At 41.7% G+C, this 21,269-nt stretch overlaps 1 protein-coding gene across 2 annotated transcripts in view; it reads left to right on the plus strand.

Annotated features, from left to right (window-relative positions):
• SNTG1 (syntrophin gamma 1) overlaps positions 1-21,269 on the plus strand; it is a 473,934-nt gene that overhangs the window by 363,821 nt on the left and 88,844 nt on the right. Inside the window, exon 13 of one of the 2 annotated variants that reach the window (XM_004275023.3) lies at positions 13,265-13,303. The exons of the other annotated variant lie outside the window; for it this stretch is intronic. Within the exon in view, the coding sequence (XP_004275071.1) occupies positions 13,265-13,303 (39 nt within the window). The remainder of the gene's footprint in view (positions 1-13,264; positions 13,304-21,269) is intronic. 2 annotated transcript variants of the gene reach the window in all.

Raw genomic sequence — 21,269 nt, forward strand, 5'->3', positions numbered from 1 at the left:
AGATATCAGCCTGGATTATCTGGGAGGGTCCAGTGTAATCACTAGAGTCTTTAGAAGTGGAAGAGGTAGGAAAATGAGAGGAGTAGGGAGACGGCAGCATGGGGAGGGGGAGGGCTGACACTGCTGGCTCTGAGGATGGGGAGGGACCAGGACCCCAAGAGGGCAGGAGGCCAGGAGAAGCTGCCCGCAACGAGGGGACACTGCCGCCCCGGGCAGAGACCATCCTGCCCTCACCCTGGTCTCATCCCAGAGAGGCCCACTGAGGCTGCCGACCTACAGAACTGCAGGATCACGGATTAGTGTTTCTTTTAAAGCACTGTTTGTGGTAATTTATGATTTCAGTAATAGAAAATGAATATAGCACCTATTTATCTTCAAAATAAATCCATTGAATTTTTTTCACTTAATCTAAATTTCATGGTTTAATCTGAAAATCATACTTTTACTCTTTCACATTTAACTTTTTCGGAATAACCATGAAATGCACTTGCATATAAGAGAAAACAACCTAATATTTGTATTATTAGGTTGTCCATGTGCAAAGCAGCCTACAATATTATCTGAATCCCTAGACCCTTTCAAAATAACTCATTTGTAATAATATCACAAGAAAGTCATCATAATTGCTGAGCTGAAGCCACCTGAACAGGGACTGTCTTTGGAGTGGGAAGGGTCTGTGTGTCTGTGTCTCGGTGGGCGGGGCAGGGCTGGGAGCCTTCAAATACCACAGAAAGGGGGAGGGATAAAGGGCGAGAATCAAGTGAAGGAAGATGGAAGTATCGCTCCGAACACGCTCCCGTTTGATCAAAGGGAATTGAAGCTGATGCTTTTGCAGAGGTATGGCTGCCATGGGGAAAGCATGGCTGCAGTGTCAGGGACTCGGTGTGGAGCCTTGGTCTGTACTCACCAGCTCTGGGACTGGGCTTCGTGGTCCCCTTCGTCAGCGGGCGCCATTAGCTCCAGCCACCGTGAGGGTTAAATGAAAAAGTGCTTTAGACATCCTGGCCCTTAAATGATGCTGAAACATTTGCGCGTTTTCTTGTCTGCAGCTGCACTCTACATTAAATGATTTAATCCATAAACCACCAATGAATGGCCGCATCGATTTGCTTATTGTATGTGATGTGGCACACGTTTGCTTTGTCCAGTTGTCGTTTGAGATTCTCCATCTTCTGAAAGATGGCTGTTTGGATAACAATGCTGATAAAAAGGGACAAGACGAGTTAAATGTCTAGTAGTGACTAGACCATTAAGCAGCTATATTTCTGGCAGCCACAGATCTACCCCTCAGTTCCCTCATCTTTAAAAGAGACAGAGGGAAGACGATAGAAGACAAAGCTCTCTTTCAGCCAGCATTTCATGAATCTAACCTTTCCAGCCACTGTTTACCGCTCCAGCACTAAAATCAATCCTGAATGATAAGCAGAGAGAATCTCATGCAACATTTCTACTAAGGTTACCTACTAACACAAAGGAATCTCTTCTAGTCTAAATTCTTCCATATATATCCTATGCATGCATTTCCTTTATTGGAATGGAGTATGCTGCTTGAAATGTATCACTTGTGTGTGTGTGTGCGCACGCAGACAGATATAAATATATATGTATATGTAATATGCCTCTATTCTTTTTTAAAAGATTTATTTATTGCTTATTTATTTATTTTATTTATTTTTGGCTGTGTGGGGTCTTAGTTGTGGCATGCAGGATACTTGTGGTGGCGCGCGGGATCTTCATTGTGCTGCGCGGGCATCTCTCTAGTTGTGGCATGCGGGTTTTCTCTCTCTAGTTGTGGCGCACAGGCTCCAGGGTGCGTGGGCTCTGTAGTTTGTGGTACGCGGGCTCTAGTTGAGGCGAATGAGCTCAGTAATTGTGGCGCATGCACGCGGGCTTAGTTGCCCTAAGGCACTTGGGATCTTAGTTCCCCGACCAGGGATCGAACCCATGTCCCCTGCATTGCAAGCTGATTCTTTACCACTGGACCACCAGGGAAGTCCCAATGCTTCTGTTCTTAGTGGTTCAATGAAAATTACTGTGATCTTAAATAAGAATGGTTGCATATATGAGATTTTCAAAATATATAATTCATATTTTATTATGTGAAAGAGAATAGACTCTTTTCCCCAAATGTTTGTATCAATTGAGAATGCTTTCAATGACAAACTAGAGAGACCCTAAATACTGATGAGTAAAGAGTTGGGTTTTTCCCCAAATGAAAAGCATTGTGGATGGTGGCATCTGCTGGAAGCCACCATCCACCCAGAACCCAACCTCTGTCTACACACATAAGGGCTGCAACAGTTCCAAACATCACTTCAGTGTTCAGAACAGGAAAGAAAGGGAAGAAGGATAAGTAGTGCCAGCTACATCTCTCCTCTTTCATCAAGATAAGAGAAGATTTCCCAGAAACCCTTTAGTGGACTAATAATGCTCACTTCTCCTCCTGAACTCAGCCCCATGATGATTCTGAGGGGTGGCTGGCTGGAGAGTGGGGGCGCTAGTCTCTGCCTTTTCTAGTGTTTGTAGTGGGAGAACCAAGAAAAGAAGATTGTGAATGGCTTCTGAGTCAGATAACCAACAATATCTACTACACTGCTTAATACTAAAAACATATTAATTCTAAAAACAGTGCATGAACAACCAACACCCCTATGCTTTTTGTGGATTGATCACAGTCCTTCAGGATTCACACACACACACACACACACACATTTCATCAGTCATTTGAGTTCCTGCAGGATGTATTCCAGCCATCTTCCTATATTTTACCCATTTACCTTCAGGAGCAAAACCCATTACTTGGGAGTCATATTTAATCCATAGAGTTCTGCTATTTTAGATGGCAAACACTTGCAAGTTGAGAAAAGGGAATTTTTTCCCATAAGACTGTTGGTTGTGGAAAGCTAAAGAAGAAACTTCTATCGTGTCTACCACATTAAAAAGACTCGACAAAGCTTGTAGGTGAATTGAAAGTCATGACAAAATAAAGCCTAGCAGAAAGGAGCTTTACCGAAAAGGAGCTGGAGTCTGTGATCAGAAGTTGCAGCGTGCGGTTCTGACAGGCATGGGTGTCACTTAAGGAGACGTTTTCTTCCTTTTTATAGCTGCTGAGTCCTCAGATGCACTTTAGTGTAGTGTGTTGCTTTCTGCATTGCTTCTCCTCACACACCAAAGTGCAAACTTCACACATGCAGATGCCACCCAGAAATGGGTTACAGAGGGTGGAGTCAGACAACGGCAGAGTCAGTAGATCAAGTCAGAAGAAAGGCCGGGCAAGCTGGGCATTCTGTTGTGTGCATATGTGAACTAGCCAGCCTACTCTGTCTCTTAGAAAACTACTCACCAACAGTTAAAGTTCTTGTAGAATTCTTGATACTGGAGAACATTAGCTGATGTTTACTTACTCAATCCAGAACGTCTGCCTTGATGTCAACTGTAAAGCACGGTCGTAAGAAAACAGGCAGCTTTACTGACAGCTTCCCGCCCAGCCCTGGTCCGGTTGGGCTCTACCCGCCTGGCCCCGCCCCCGCCTCCCCTTTGGAGCATTCCCAGCCCCTAATGTTCCAGGGGCCTCAAAGCCACAGGCACCGCACAGGGGCCCTTGCCCCGACACACCCACCCCTCCGCCACCCGTGCCCAGGCCTGGACTTCAACGTGGCCTTGGTCGTAATCATAGTGACAGGAGCTGACCGTCCTGGGCCCACAGCTGCTCCCAGGCCGACGGAAGCTCCACGGGAACGTAGGGTAATTCCTCCCCCGGGCATACCTTGTCCAGTGCAAGTCAGGTGGCAGAAGGAAGCAAGCTAACAGAGGACTCGCCCTCGCTCACTGGATGAACCATCTGGAAACGCAGTGACTGCACGAGGCTCTGAAGGCGGGTCACACCTGGTGAACAACCGACAGCGTTTGATGAGAAGCCCTGGGCAGCTCGGGCACACGGACCGCTCACCAGCCGATGCCTGCTTTCTGCTGCCGGCCTCCCTTCCCTTCACCTGTGACTCTGGCCTCCTGAGGACTGTACATCCTCTTCGGGCTCTGTTTCTCGGGAGGTGAGACCAAGGGCACCGAGCGGTCCACGTTCCGCCCAGGAGCGGACGTCATGTGGAAGAGAAGGGCACTAAGTACGCAGGTGAAAGGCCCCAGGATGTCACGCGAGAAATCACTGGGAGTTTGCAGTGGCTCCATGGAACGTTTCTTAGAACTGCCGTCTTCGGAAACTGAGCTTAAGAGCCAGACCCGAGGGAGCAGAGGCAGCTGCAGGCCTCTCCCAAGGACCCAGGCCGGATTCTTACTGTGAACACTGCACGTTCCCCTCCTTAGGAAGCCTGACTAATAATTTGTCAATGATGGACCTATTCTCTCCACCTGTGACCAACACCGGCGGATAAAACACATCCCATCACTGCCTGCAACCCAGGGTCCCCACTGCCTGCACACCCCACGTCCAGCCAGGGTCCCCGCTGCCTGCACACCCCACGTCCAGCCAGTGTCCCCGCTGCCTGCACACCCCGCCTCCGGCCAGGGTCCCTGCTGCCTGCACACCCCACGTCCAGTTAGGGTCCCCGCTGCCTGCACACCCCACGTCCAGCCAGGGTCCCTGCTGCCTGCACACCCCGTCTCCGGCCAGGGTCCCTGCTGCCTGCACACCCCACGTCCAGTTAGGGTCCCCGCTGCCTGCACACCCCACGTCCAGCCAGGGTCCCCGCTGCCTGCACACCCCGCCTCTGGCCAGGGTCCCCGCTGCCTGCACACCCCGCCTCCAGCCAGGATCCCCGCTGCCTGCACACCCCGCCTCTGGCCAGGGTCCCCGCTGCCTGCACACCCCGCCTCCGGCCAGGGTCCCCGCTGCCTGCACACCCCGCCTCCGGCCAGGGTCCCTGCTGCTCACATGTGCGCAGGCATTGTGCGACCTGCTCTAACACTCATGCCAAAGACATGCTTGTTTTGCCAACTCTACCAGAGGGTTCCTGAGGACAGGGATCTGGTACCCTTGGCATATTCCCTCCACGTCTGACATACAGTCATTTCTGGAGTTCAGTGAATTCATGGAAGAATAAGAGCTCTGAGCAAAGAACTAGACGTTTATAAATGGCTGCAACTTACTTTTAGCTTTTAGGCTTCTAATTCACAGTAAGATTGTGTGTGTATATGTGTGTGTGTGTGTGTATGTATTATATATACTATGTATGATATATACCATATACATGCTAATCGTAAGGATGGCGACAGGTAAAATTGAAAAGTTCTTGTACTAGAAAAAATAAGAAAGTTCACTTGGGTATAACACTGGGTGGTCATCCTGATGGACTCTTAATAGACAGGTTTTTAAAAGCAACAAGGCAGGCAGTTACATTGTACCCATGGGCCTGGGGAATAACCAAGGTGGCCAGGGCGTAGAATCCATAGTCTGAGAAAAATGGATGAAAAAATTGAGCTGAAATGTGGGCTCCTGACGCAGAGATCATCTTTGATTCTTCCCTTTCCTGGTGAAGGCAGTTTTACCAACAGCTGCAGAACGGATATATCGCCGTGATGCACCCACACTAACATCGTGTGTCATCAGGAGGACTTATATCTACGGAATAAAGATCTCTCCGGGTCCTTACACATCTGCTAACTAACACTGGCCACAAATCTCTAAGGAAATTGGGGGACCCTTTCTTGTTTCCATAAGAATTATTTCCTTGGATAAATCTTCAAAATTAATTTTCATGGGAAAATATACCTTGTGAGCAGGGTCCTGCAGCGCCCATCCTGAGAGCACATCACTCATCAAAACTGACGTGTACATGAGGTTGAAAAAGTGAAAGAGTAATAGAATTAGGATACAATTTTTTAAATGTAAGCTCGTCACTTATCATTTTTTGTTTTGTTTTGTTTGTTTTGTTTGTTTTTGCGGTACGCGGGCCTCTCACTGTTGCGGCCTCTCCCGTTGCGGAGCACAGGCTCCGGACGCGCAGGCTCCGGACGCGCAGGCTCAGCGGCCATGGCTCATGGGCCCAGCCCTCCGCGGCATGTGGGATCTTCCCGGACCGGGGCACGAACCCATGTCCCCTGCATTGGCAGGCGGACTCTCAACCACTGTGCCACCAGGGAAGCCCCTCGTCACTTATCTTTAAACATTTAATTGGAAAATAATCCCTAAAGACGTTTAATGTAGGAAGAGGAAAACATTTTAAAAGAATATTTGAATATCCTATGTATTTTTCTTTTTATCTAAAGAGAATGTCAAAAGACAACATTACCGCTTTGGTTTCTGTATACAACTGGTGATGCTAAAATTGAATATACAAAATTAAGGAATTAAAAAATAAGAGTGATATTTAAAACAAATGGATGCTTCTATTACTCCAAATTTTATTTTTAATAAATTAAATCAAAACAGATCTTTATTAAAACCAGTTGTGTAATTATTCTCAGTTTAACAGACCTGCAATAACTAGACTTCCTTTAAGGGGTTTCCATCATTAACATTCAATTAAAGGTTTTCACAGAAAAAGAGGGACACGTATTATCGTTCCCCCCAGCATTCAAAGTGAATATTATTCCTTAAAATACAGTTCATAGGGCTTCCCTGGTGGCGCAGTGGTTGAGAGTCCGTCTGCCGATGCAGGGGACACGGGTTCGTGCCCCGGTCCGGGAAGATCCCACATGCCGCGGAGCGGCTGGGCCCGTGAGCCATGGCCGCTGAGCCTGCGCGTCCGGAGCCTGTGCTCCGCAACGGGAAAGGCCACAGCAGTGAGAGGCCCGCGTACCGCAAAAAAAAAAAAAAAAAAAAAAAAATACAGTTCATAATATTTAAGCAGATGTTCACTTTTGATGTTGGGTAAATTATAAAGTAGTAGAATTATCATTCTATTTTCAGTTTGAGTGTAAGAAGTATAGTCTGAAAAACACTTGTAATGTGAGTATTCAATGCCTTTATACGTGTCCTTCAAGTTTTTTAAGGGGATTCGCAAATTTTAAATTTAATTTTAAATTTAAGTTCTAATGAAAATTCTCTAATGAAAAAGCTACTGGATTTAAATTAACCTTTCAATAATATAAGAATATACTATTGCATATAATAGAGTTTTAAAATATTTGTTTCTTTAAATAAGACTTCATTAATACCAAAGATTCCCATAAGAAAAAAAATCACTAATGTAATAGAATAAAGTAGGAAGGCAAAATAAATGGTGAAAATGTTTGATAAAACAACATACATCTTTTTCTTAATATTATTTAACATCTACAAAAGTACGTAGATGGTATGCCAAAAGTACTCTTCTCAGTAATAAATTGTAAGAGCTTGAAAAAGAACTGTCTTTTCTATTCCATTTCATGCAAATGTGAAGATTCTTCTCACGTTGGGTTTTTAATGTGTTCTTTCCCTTAAAAAATTATTCAAACTTCTCTTCCTGCAAGAGTATATCTATATTACTTCATTTTTATATCTACTGGGCATGTTGTTTCCTAAAAAATCAAACACTAAACCCTATTTGCCATTTGACGTAACAGAGTTGGTAACAATATAAGTATGTGCTTTCATAATAATTTTAGACTTTAGGTATTTATTAAGTTCAGAAGAGAATAAAAATGAAAATTTATTACAATAATAATGGTATATTTATTGCTAGTGTTCTTATTAGTGTCTATGTTACATGTACATTAAAATGTGTACTTTTGTTGACATATATAAAATAAAATTACCATCCTCTTGTGTAGATGGTATATTATCCTTTGTTGAGTTAACATTTAATCATGGGCATTTTCCTAGCTACATTGAATGGACTAATAGGTATTTTGCTATTTGTTTAAATCATAAATAATGAATGGATTATTATATGACATACACATCATTTAAAATATACCATTAATGTAATAGTGCCCTATGAATTTTCTGGCATATTAATTTGTAAAAGATTGCTTATTATATCTTAATATAGGTGTCTAGGAAAAGAATCAAAGATTCTACACATTCTTTAGTCTCATAAACTAAGATTGATGTCTTAATCCAGCTAAATTAGGCGGGGCTGAACTTTCTGTAAGGCTCTGCTTCTGTTTCTTCTGCCCCAAAGGTGCAGCCCACCCTCCCCGCCCGCCCCAAGCCTGGGGGCTGAGAGCATGTCTATTCCCGAACACATCTACCCCCGGGCTCTGACTTCTCCTGGCTTCTCTCTCAGCACAGATTTACAAAACTCTGGTCTGTTTTCAGAGGTTCTCAGATTAATTTTTTTAGCCTTTTGTCCTGTTCAGATTCAGACTCCAGCAACTGTCTTGAGGTGAAAAGCAGTGTTGCATTTGAAGCCTCACAGATCTCGCGTGTTGCCCCTGTAAACCCAGGAGAAGATACATGCTCTGCTCCTCTGTCTGTCCACATGCTCTCCGTCTGGGCATCTGTCCCCGAGCCTGCCTAGCGGCCCTGAGCTGCCAGCTCGTCATCTCATCTCCGGAATCTAAGCCATGCTCCTCCTAGTTACAGCGGGAGCTCTCAGAAGTCTTTAAACAAAGTGCTTTCATTAGGTTTATCTTTCCATTTCCGTGGCCCTCAGTAGGATGGTTGAGGTGCCTCAGGCCACCCCTCCCGTCTTAAATACGTGTGCGTTAAGTATGAGTTGCACTGGGAGTTTGTGGGTGATACATCGTTTTCAAGTAATTAACCACCTTTTCCAGCTTTGTTCTCTATGCAAATTTAAAATACAATCTTTATCATTAACTCAGTAATATATATTTAAGATTCAATGTTTAAGTTTCTATCAGAAGTCATTGTCACAATTAGTTTGGCAGGGGAAAACCCTGTTTTAATGATTGTAATTCTGTAATGCATTCAAATAGCCCCCTGAGATTAACCTTAAACACCTTTGGGTGTATTTGACCTTTTATTCTTGATGGGCCCATAAAGGTCTAAAAATAGTTGCACTTAGAATAGCACCACCAAATAATATTTTAATTTGGAAGAAAGTTGACATTCAGCAATGGATCTATAATTTCATATTAGGTTGATTGTTATGAATTTTATTTTTATTAGGTTGATTAAAAAGCATTTTGTTTTATTTCTCTTTTTTTTCACATTTAGGAAGATTGTTGATTTGGATAAACGTATTTCATATTCAGACACCTTGAAATCACTAAGTCATTTTTAATCTAATTGTCTTGGGTATTTATAAAGTAGACTATCTTCCATTAATGCCATGCAAAGCTGTTCTTTCTAATACTTTTATATTCTATTTTTACATATTATCTTGACTATGATTTTTAATGTCACTGTTACACATTAATGATAAGGGTAATTCTCATAGTCTCTTGTTAAATGGATTTTATATGTTTAATTTTTAACCATGGTATTTGTTAATTTGATATAAATGCTGATTCTATATGATGTAAAAAAGCATTATTTTTTCTTTTACTTATTACATTTACCATTATTTTTATTACTTTGGGATTACATTTTTAGAAAAGATTTTGCATATCTTTGTAAGATTAACTTATTTTTCTTCTTAGCATAGCCATCCCATAGATGTGTTTCTATAAATCATGTCTGGTTCACAAATATGTCTTTGTGTTTAGTTCTCACTGTCTCTGAAAGTTAAAGTAAATGTCAAATTTACATATTGAGATTTGTCATAACAATTAAATTTCCAGAATTGAAGTTCTGATAAAAGTAGAACACTGTGTTATATTTTGGCATAGCAAGAATATGTCAGGTCTTAGTACCAACTGTTCCCTTTAGTCCAAAATATGTATTAATCTAATGATTGCCATTATTTTTGCATTTCTGTTGATTTTACTCACATGGAAATCATTAGCAAAGTGGATAAATGGGGTTCTTTCAATCAATTACAAAGCTCTGAGATGATACTAAGAAAGAGGATTAAATCAGATGCTAGTTAAGAAGAATCAGGATCTCTGAGCCAGTTGTAGATTTCCGGGTCAGAAAGGCGGGCATCCCAGGGGCCCCAGGCAAGGGTGGCAGCAGAAGGAACAGAGGCCCCCCTCCCCCTCCCCCCCCCCCCCCCGCTGTGATTCAGGGCGGGGCTTCGGAGGAGGTGGGGCCAGCACAGGACACACCCCACAGGACAGCCGGCTGTGACTGACAGTGCTGGTCGGTCACGTGGGCACAGAGGGGAGATGAGGTGGAAAAGACCTTCTGCAGTCAAGGGTTCTGCAGCAAGGGCAAGGCAAACACAGCTGGACCCACACACAGGGCCCAAGAGAAGGTCACCGGCCACTTCTGCTTGGGTTTTCATGGCAGACCTGGTTCTTGGTTATGCAGTCCTCTGTGCACCTCAGGTAAACATACAAAAACAGAAGACTCTTGCCAGGTGAAAAAGTGCAAGGGAGACAGAGGGAGCGAGGGAGGGTGGGAGAGAGGGAGCCAGCAGGTGGGCAGGGGGTGGGGGGTTGGTGAGAGCCAAGCCAGAGCCAGGCTATACCCCGAGTTCTGTACAGAGGGGACCCCGCCCCACCTCACCCTGCGGAGACCACATCCCCGTAAACTCCCTGCGGAGACGTTCCTCCCGGGTGGCCAAGCATCACGGTGGTCTCTGATGCTCTGACGTGTGTGGTCCCACTGGCGTCTCCAGCTCACAGCTCAGCAAGCTGCGTCTAGTCCTCCAGCGTTGCTAGGATTTTCTCACCAGCCTCGCAGGCAGGAGACATCTCGGAGCCTCTCCTGCAGATGGAAACACATCCTCTGCCTTCAGCTCTCCCGTCATTTGGAAACCACCCTTGACATGGGGATTCCATGAGCACCGGGGGAAGAGTCCAGAGCTCTCTCCACTGGGACCCCCAGACTGTTTTTCTGTGTCCAGTCCCTCAAGACTTGACCTAAGGCGACAAGTTGCAGGAGGCCAGATCCCTCGCCCCCCCCCCAACCTCTGTATTTTTGTATCCACCGAGGAATTAGTCTTCCTCTGAGGTGAGAACTTGCTTTTAAATCATCAGCATTCTTTTCCTTCCCATTATGGTATAAACTCTAGGTATCGAAGCCATTACAATTACTATAGACATTCAAAGCTAGGAATTTAGATTTTTTCTTTTTAGAAGTAACTTGCATTCAAGACTAAGCTAGAGGTCAAATACAAGAGTTTGACTCTGTTCTGAGATATTCTGTCTCTTCACTTGTTCAACAAATATTGATTTTGCCCCTACTAAGACCCAGGCCGACGTCTAGGTGCTAGAAGTGATGTATTTAATGAAACAGACAGAAATCAATGACTTCGTGCTCTTGTTTTCTGGGGAATCATAATACAAAAATAAGTTAAAATAAAATAAACAGTATTAGATAATGCTAAGTGATAGAAGGGAAAAATCAGAAAAAGACCATTTTTAGCGGTGCACCGCTTGACATCTGTACCTTGCTACCTCTAAGCAAGGGTTGTAAAGAAACCTCAACTTTCTTTCTTTCTTGCTCACACCGTGGTAACTTAAAAGAATTCATTTGTTTTCTTTTGATCCTTTCACCCATTTTAATGAAGAATTTTGTTCAGGTTACCGTTTTTAATCTCAATTTTAAATTGTTCAACATATTCTCTGGTTGGACTCTATGAACCCGGATTAGCCACATTGTTCCCACCCTAAAAACCTAGAGCTGTATGTTACCAATGTGGTATGTGCGCGTGTGTTTGTGCTATAAATCAGAAAATATCTGTCTAGTTCATTTAGGTACTGTGATTTTCTATTTAGAAGGAGATGTTCCAGTATGATTCAGAAAAAAATAGAAATCGGAGCACTGTGTGTTATTTTCTTGAACTAACCTGGAGGAGCCCATTGAAGCAAATTCGATGGCAGAGGCTTGATCGTGAAAACCAGTCTCCATTGAACGTCGTTTTAAGTAAATACTGTGCCAAGAAGTGTCGTTTATTTACCTTCAGTCATACATGTTATGTCCTTCATAGAACTAAAATTACATGTTAGGGGAGCTAAAACATACACAGCTAGATAGTACTCACTCTAAGACAGTGGTCCACATAAAATGCTGGTAGGATTTTATAGCAATCCTTAAAAACTAGTAAAAAGCATAGTTCCACGAAGTATTCAATATGAATTTTTGGACTGGTAGTGAAACATGCTTAGGGGTCTGCTCTTCTCTGCCCATCTCCAGACTATCCTGATTTTAGCTGAAGGCACCGATAGTTCTGGAGATTTCCTGCACTGATTCCTCACCAGAGCGAAAACTACTTGGAAATGATTGTAGCAATGTTAGAAGGATATGATATTTGTGCATGACCCTGCAGAGATCACACACCTATGCTCAAATTTTATTTTCTTTCACATTTTAAGTGACATATATCCTGCCAGTAAGTCTGTTCTCATACATGAGCCATTTGTGCCTCCAACTTTGTGCCTCACGTTCATCAAATTTCCTCTTAATTCACGTTTATCAGTAAAACAAAGGGAAATAAAACTAAAAAAGGAAAACCAAAATAATTCAACAAAACATATTCTAAGTGAAAACAGTCTGTGTTTAGTCTGATGTAAGAGTATATCACACAGGGAGCATCATTTAAGCTTCTCTAGAAAACCAATGAAAGATAATAATTGGTTTTAATTAGTAAAAGTTCTGTTGAACAAAGATTTTTTGTATTATAAGGTCATTTGTCTAAATCTGATACTCATTTTCATTCGGCTTTTAAAGTTTGTTTACATGACAATACAGAGGAAACTCTTTCTCTGAAGACTTATTTTAAATTCTTATGACGTGCCAATAAATTGTCTTAAAGTAAATGTTTATTTTATTTGAGGTCCTGACTAAAACTATTTCGGTACGTGTACATTATCCTTTAGTGTTTGAATATTCCATTTCTTCTGTTCTCTTAAGTGTTAAAACAGATCGAGTATAATATGATTTCAAAGTGAAAAAATAAATTATAAAAAGTTACTCTAGGTCCTTCCCTGGCGGTCCAGTGGTTGAGACTCTGTGCTTCCACTGCAGGGGGCACAGGTTCGATCCCTGGTTGGGGAACTAAGATCCCGCATGCCGCGCGGCAAAGGTACTCCTTATTCTCAGCAGATTCTCACTTAACATTTTATGGAAACATAGGCTTTTCATTTCTCATAAAGAGAAAATTATTAGATGGAAATCCTTCCAAAATGTTTCTATATGAAATTTGCGATAATTTTGATAGTCAAAATATAAAAAAAGTTCGTAATTCATGTTAGATATGCAATGATTTTAGTAAGTCAACGTAAGTATCAGTTTACATAAACTCACTAAAAATAGATTCTCATAAAATTTGGGGGATCTTGTGTTCTCACTTTTATTGTTTATTTATTATTACAGATTAGAAAAATCAACAGAAACTTCCCTGTAAACCAGCAGGTAAGATGGAGAAACACTCGCAAAGCCGAGTCGTAGGTTTCTTTCATTTTATCTATTACGTTAATAGAAGATAATCTTGATTGCATTTACTTTTATGTGGAAATAATTGGTACTGTCATTTGCCATCTTCAGGAAAATACATAATTTATTAGATTTCTTTCATATTATATAATATACCTGGTTTTTCTAATCATACTAATAAGAAAAGCTTTTGAGCTAAGTGAATTAAATCAAAACTATTTTGACAAAACAATTGTATTTATCTGAACGCAGTGCTGAAGAACTTTGACAGCTGTTTACATAAGACAGTTTTACTGTATCTTAAACATTTGGGAGACCTGTGTTTAGTTGACCTAAAAGTTAAAGGGAATTTTCAAAATTGGCTGATGGTGTTGAAAATGAGTCTAAATTAATGTGTGGAATGAAAATAATGTCCGATTAACCAAGCTAAGAATTTAGTTGACTTATTGGACTAATAATTGATGTTAGAATAAAATAATTGATTATGAAAATAACTGGTTCCACTTATAATTTTATTTTGCTAAACTTAACTTTAATTGCTTCCGTAAACATAATATAAGCATTAATCAGAATAAGAAAAGGAAGCGCAGGTTCAGCTTGTGGACTCAGAGTCACCCTGTCTGGCATGTGTGACAGTGGCAGGGAACCCATGGCTGGACACAGACGTCTGACACTTGACATCAACCTCAGTTTGCAACCACTGATCAAAATCTAAACACCTGCGATATTGATTCATAGATGGTACACCCGGCGCAAGTTAATTTCCATGGTAAAATTTTAAAAATAATCTTCAGCTTGTCAAAACTAGGTTGCTTTTCTTATCTAAGCCTCAGCTCCCTCATCTGTAGCATTTGTGTAAGTCTAACTATCTCACATGTTTATTTTTGAAAAGTAAATGGTAACAAATGTAAATTTCTTAATATATGCCATTATTTGCATTAGTGTATTAAGTGTTTAAGTGTGTTCTTTGCAGTAGAGGATTTATGTTCTGGTATAAGTTGTATCATTAACGATGCCCAGGCTGCCCGCAGAGCCACGTGTGACCGAGCTAGGAGTGATCAGAGCCTTGGAGAGCGCGCTGCGCCTACAGCTCTGACCTGTCTTCCCCTTGGTGTGGCCCCGGGTACCCGGCACGCCTCCTCGGGCCCCGCGCCTGAGCCAGCCGGTGCTCTGGGTAGACACACAGCAGTATGGGTGTGTTTGGGGCCTTGTTCACAGCGCAGAGACCAGGCTCCAGCCCAGAGCATCTGATGCACTAGCTCCGGGATGATGCCTGGGAAACTGGCTTTGTTGCTCCCATCCCGTCCCAGGTGATTCTGAGGCTGGGACTGCACAGGTGACATCTGGAAAAAACAGTTTAACAGTTCCGCAGGGCTAAAGCAGAGGGGAAAAGTCATTAAGGATAAATTATTCAAATAGAAGCCTCAGCCGTGAGGGAAGAGTGCCAGGCCCAGGACTAGACAGGGTCGTTTCATAGTCACAGATAAATGAAAATGTAGACCTACTCATTTGGGGAATCCTTGCCAAAAATATGAATGAAGAATATTTCCTTAAAAATGACTCTAATATTTGTGTTATCACTTCCCTTGCCCTTTAGACCCTAAACATGTGAAGTGTTTTTTGTTTTGTTTTGTTTTTTGCGGTTCGCGGGCCTCTCACTGTTGTGGCCTCTCCCGTTGCGGAGCACAGGCTCGGGACGCACAGGCTCAGTGGCCATGGCTCACGGGCCCAGCCGCTCCACGGCATGTGGGATCTTCCCGGACCGGGGCACGAACCCGTGTGCCCTGCATCGGCAGGCGGACTCTCAACCACTGCGCCACCAGGGAAGCCCTGAAGTATTAATATTTAGTGTAATTTAATTACTGTGAATATTTCATAACCCTGACTACGCCAGAGCTATGCTTTATTTATAATGGCAACGACATGGAACACTTCCTACACACGCCCTTCAGTGACTTGGGACAGTCCTCGCCACCTCTGCATGTATCTAGGTTTTGAATAACACGGAGCGAAGTCATAAGAATCTGAAAAAGCTTGCATATAGGACAAATCATAATAAAACCTGTTTAATATTCTAACTCATACATAATAAACACAGATAAGCATAATCATTTATGGGTTTTTATTTGCTAGCCTTTTAATGTTATTATTAGAGTGAAATTTTATTTCAAATATCTTAGTATCTCACGATTATGAAATTATAGTGAATTCTTCTTGGCACTTTAATAACTGAAAGCGGGAGTTAATAGATTTTTCCCTCACTACTTTCCACCACGTTAATGAAGTCTTTCAGGAAATAGGATTAGTTTATAGTTCGACATTCATGTATATGCATAACAGGAAAAACTCACCTGCATAGTGTGAGAGCGATGCATTAGGAGATCAAGGTACATCCTCTACTTAAAATCTGAGCCATGTTAAGGAATAAAAATGAAAATCATACATAATCTCATTTCTCATCCAGATTCAGCACTCAGACAGGACTCTTACCTTGGACTAGTTGCTTTCATCTCAAACTTCTTCCTAACTTAATTTTCATGTAGTGTTCTCTGAAGCTCAGATTTGATATAAATATGTATGTTTATACATATGCTTTTTATTAAATAACTGAGACATAATGTTAAAGTATTTAAGTCCCCTCATATCTGTGATACTCTAGGTCTCAAACAAAACCAAAAAGACATCATCCAAGATACATTAGAACAGAACTCTTCTGCTTCCTATGGGATTTGTTTTTTTTTTTTGTTTTTTTTTTTGTTTTTTTTGCGGTACGCGGGCGTCTCACTGCTGTGGCCTCTCCCATTGCGGAGCACAGGCTCCGGACGCGCAGGCTCAGCGGCCATGGCTCACGGGCCCAGCCGCTCCGCGGCATGCGGGACCCTCCCGGACCGGGGCACGAACCCGTGTGCCCTGCATCGGCAGGCGGACTCCCAACCACTGCGCCACCAGGGAAGCCCCTGGGATTTGGTTTTGATTTTGTGCCGCCCATGTGATACATGTACCCCAACCAGAGAAATTAAAATAAAAGCAAAACACAAAGGGATCTGGAACTGGAAAAAGTCACTGTGCGCAGCAGGGGCCAGTGCTGGGGACCAGCTCTTCAGGGACCCCCTCCCATTCCAGGGGGCATGAGACTCTCAGTAAGACCACCTCACGGAAGAAGAGATTTTAATCAGACGTATTAACCATATGAACAAATAAACCATGAGAAGGGAAAGCATAGTGTGGACATTAAAGAACAGTCCACAACTATTTTTACTTATCATGTGTTGTGTTTTTTTAAAAAATAAGGGAGTGGAAACTGTAAGTCCAGAACAGGAGATGGTGTCCAAAAATGTGGATTTGCAAAAGAACCCCACAGAAGTTCAAAAATGAACAAAATATGAGTATATTTGAAATTATAATCAATTAACCAATTGAATAATAGAACAGATACAAATGAAGATAAAATATGTAATTGGAAATAGCACATCTGAGAGTATCATCAGAATGCAGCACATACAGAAAGGGGTGAGACTATGAAAGATAATGTAAGGGTTGAAGTTTAGAATGAGAAGCTCCAAAAAAGGGACGTTCTGCAGAAAGACTGGAAACGTGTGAGAGGCGGCGTGTGAAGAGAGACGGTGGCTAAGCGTGTCCATATGTCTTGAGATAAAGAACCATGCCAGCCCCGGAGCCTGATGAGGACAAGCAGAGCCACGCCCCCGAGCGACCCGAAGCAGCCTGCACGTCCCGTCAGTGCGACAGTGACCCGCCATCAAGAGGGTGAGCTGCCTCACCTGGCACCTGTCCGGAAGACTCTCCACGAAAGTTCATTAGGTGCCAATGGCAAAGTGAAGAGCAGGGAATAAGTAGCCACTATTTTCAATAAAGGGTGAAACATACACGTTATTGTACAAGAATACAGCACCTCAAGAAGATGCGCGAGAACCTGGTAAAGCGTCTGTCTGTAAACCTAAGTTGGACACACAGTGACACTGCCCACCGCACCGTCTGTGAGGACGTCTGTGACATTGAATGGGATCTGTTGTCTGCGCCTCGTTGTATGAATACGACTCGTCCTCTGTGTTAACTGAGCACGAAGCCAAGACTCCTAACCTTCTCTACAAGGGTGTCCAGGAGGGCATCAGAGCAGTGAGTCATGGTCAGTGGCTCCAGGCCCCCGTGAGGGTCTCAGCTGCACACGGAGATGCGGGTAACTTGGATCAGATGTGGTTCATAAATGCAAGTGGCGTAGGCTCAGAGCTCACTTTCTGGAGAGGTTGAAACAACAGTCAGCGTGATGTCGGAAAGCCCAGTGCAGAGGAAGAAAACACCGGCAGGATTGCTCAGGCTTCCGAGGCTGCTCTTGCGCATTTAATGCAGGGAGGGGCCTGATCCAAAACTGGGGAAAGGGGAGCCATGTCTTCATCAAAATTCAGGTGCAAGATGAGTCTAGGGTGGGTGTCTGGTGGTAATGAGAGAACCACTGCAAAGTCTCAGGCCACTCTCAAAGTGTTGGTCTAGCGTGATTCCAATGTGTGCTTTCTGAGTCTGGAAGCGTTAAGAAAGGCTTGGCTGAAGCTAAGCCTGTGGTGAGGGCAGAGCTGCAGGGCAGTGTGGACGGCTCACGACGTCCTGAGTTTATGTTGCCTTGATTTTGAGATTTAGAACAGACGAAAGGAGTCTCTTGCAACAAAAGAAAAGAATAACTTCCCTGAGCTCTTGTATTCATTACCGAGAATGTATCCCTTATAGAGGACATTGATAAATTGCAATATGTATTTGAAAATGCAAATGAAATAGTGTGAATTCAATTGCTTATGATTTCATTATGGTCAGGCAAATACATAAGAAGACAGAAAATGTACAAAGCTAAATTTTAGCTATATTCTCCATATCTTAATGAATTGGTGAATACAGATATTTTGTGAAGCACAGATATCATCAGATTTAATTGATGTATTAATGTTTATAACAACCTTTAATACATTTAAATCTTCAGACATTCTCATATAATACTCTTGGTGAGAGTATGAATGGTTACAAAATTTTTGGAGGGCAGTTTTATATTAAGTACCAAAATTTAAATTGTACATTTCATTGGGCTCAACGTTCTTTTTTAAAGGATGTTAGCAGAAAAAAATTTACATGTAATAGGAAGATATAGACAATTGTCCCACCAATATAGAAATGATTACATACATTTGTTACAGTCACTCTGTAGATTATAATACCACTATACTCAAATAGGTCTACATGTACAGAAATTAAGGTTCAAAAATAAACCACTCACCCACACAATGAATCCATCTGTTGGGGCTTTTTTAGGCCTATGTGCAAACATTTCTTGTAAAGGTTTAGGATGATTTCTACGAGATGGTTACCCCCGAATGTCTCCAGAGAAGGGTGAAGATCTAGAGGAGAGTGAAGATCCAATTTTCATGTTTTATTTTACATATTCTGTATGTTTGACTTATTTTTAATGAACATTTGTATAGATATTATTTATTAACTTAAAAGTAGATATTATTTATTAACATTAAAAACTTGAAGGACTTCCCTGGTGGCACAGTGGTTAAGAAACCGCCTGCCGATGCAGGGGACACGGGTTCGAGCCCTGTTCTAGGAAGATCCCACATGCCACAGAGCAACTAAGCCTGTGCGCCACAACTACTGAGGCTGCACTCTAGAGCTCGCGAGCCACAATTACTGAGCCCACGTGCCACAACTACTGAGCCCACGTGCCACAACTACTGAAGCCCGTGTGCCTAGAGCCCGTGCTCCACAACAAGAGAAGCCACCACATGAGAAGCCCACGCACTGCAACAAAGAGTAGCCCCCGCTCACCACAACTAGAGAAAGCCCACACACAGCAATGAAGACCCAATGCAGCCAAAAATAAAATTAAAATTTTTTTTAAGTTCTAAAAATAATTTTTAAAATAAGACAAAAATAATCACATATTACATATAACTTATTACACAAAAATAAGAAAATCTAGATGATTTTTTGTGACATAGCAATTCTTACAGTTTTAAATAAATTTTGTCTTAATTATGTTTTGAAAAAATGCCAATGTATTTCTGAAATACTACAGAAAAGCAGCACTTGATGTTATTGAATTTGAAGGAGATCCATTCTGTCTAGCTTAGAATGCCTACAATTCTCATAGCAGGAGCCTCATGCCATTTCCATAGCAAGGAATCAAGAAAATTTTTTTTCACCAAATGTGGAAACTTTTCTGGTTCATTAACTTTGATTTCATCCTCAAAAATGAGTTATAAATCTAGAGGGAGAATTAGTTTGTCAAGCCAGCCTCAAAGTATATTCTAACAAATGGACATATAGTAGAATGTCATGACAACACATGTAGTTATTTTTCACTATGCAATGAGCAATGACCTATACTGAAATTTGCATTTTAATTACATGATCCTACCTACTGAGGCATGAGTTAATTTTAATCACAGTTTAAACAACAGGCAGATTTAGGAGAATAAATAAAATGGACATGCTTAATATGGATTTGTTGTAATGACAGAAACTATAAGGTTTTTTAAATGAAAATGATTTGTATTTCTTACACTCTGTATAATAGTATCCATGAGCAAAACAATAAATGCAGTACATGTTTCAAAGCATATGCAAAATATAACAAAAAATTAGTACTTAATAAAAAGCTTAAAGGATTATGGTAATGTAATGTTTAAAGATAAATAGAGATGTTGGGGAGAAGTTTTCCTCTAGATAAAATGATGTAGTATATTTAGAAGTTAATAAATATTCAATATTCTATGATAATACATTAGAAGGAAAGGGGATCTGGAACAGATGCAGCTGTGGCTGGAAGAAGGAAAACAGAAATTAACCCTTGTTAGCTTTTTTTTTTTGACGATTTAAGGCAGTTCAATTAAAACCTCTTCGGGTTTCCATGTGGAGAAGCTCTTCTGCTAAACCTTTTATAGGGACTTGAAAAGTGGTTTCTGATGTATGTCACATCACTCACTGGGGGTAGAGAGATGAGAAATCCTCCTTTCACAAGAACTCGCCAATAGCTTCCATTCACTCTGAATAGCAGCAAAGTCTTTACAAGAAAGCATCATTTAGAGTTCAATCAAGAGGCAGAAGCCACTCCAGTTATTTGAACAGAGAGGATTTAATGTACAGAATTTTAACTAGATACCAAGTGTTAAACATGTGAGTGAAAAGGTGGAAAAAAATCACTACGGTTTTCACGGAGGTAGCAGGAAGCAGCCTCACAGGTAGGTCTGGTGCGATGCTGAATTCTGTTTGCTAGTAGTCTGTTGAGGAGTTTTACATCTGTAATTCATCAAAGTATCAGTATTTAGTTTTCTTTTTTTTATAGGTTCTTTATCTGGCTTTCATATCAGAGTAATGCTATCGTCATAGAATGGAGGTATTCCCTCCTCTGCAATTTTTTGGAAGAATTCGAGAGAGATTGGTGCTCATGTTTTTTAAATCTTACGTAGGATTCACCAGTGAAGCCATCTTGTCTTGAACTTGTCTCTTTGGGGAGGTTTTGATTCCCGATTCAGTCTCCTTACTATTTACACGTCTCTTCAGATTTTCTGTTTCTTCACCATCCAGTGTTGGCAGTTTGTGTGTTTCTAGGGATTCTCCCATTTAACCTACGTTATCCAGTGTACCCGCCTACAATTATTTATGGCACTCTGTTACAACACTTCTTATTTCTGTCAAATCGGTAGTAACAGCCCCGTTTCATTTCTGATTAACTTATTTGAATCTTCTCTCTTTTTGCTTCAGCACTATAGCACGTACTTGTCAATTATGTCGATCTTTTGGAAGAACCAACTGTAGGCTTTGTTGGTTTTCTCTGTTGTTTTTCTGTTCTCTAAATGTTCTTTAAAATGTAAGGTTAGGTTGTTTTCACTGGAATTGAAAAAAGTATCAATTTTAATATTTGTTAGAGAATGCATTTCAT

The sequence above is a fragment of the Orcinus orca genome, chromosome 17 (genome assembly GCF_937001465.1).
Source record: "Orcinus orca chromosome 17, mOrcOrc1.1, whole genome shotgun sequence".
Classification (NCBI taxonomy): domain Eukaryota; kingdom Metazoa; phylum Chordata; class Mammalia; order Artiodactyla; family Delphinidae; genus Orcinus; species Orcinus orca.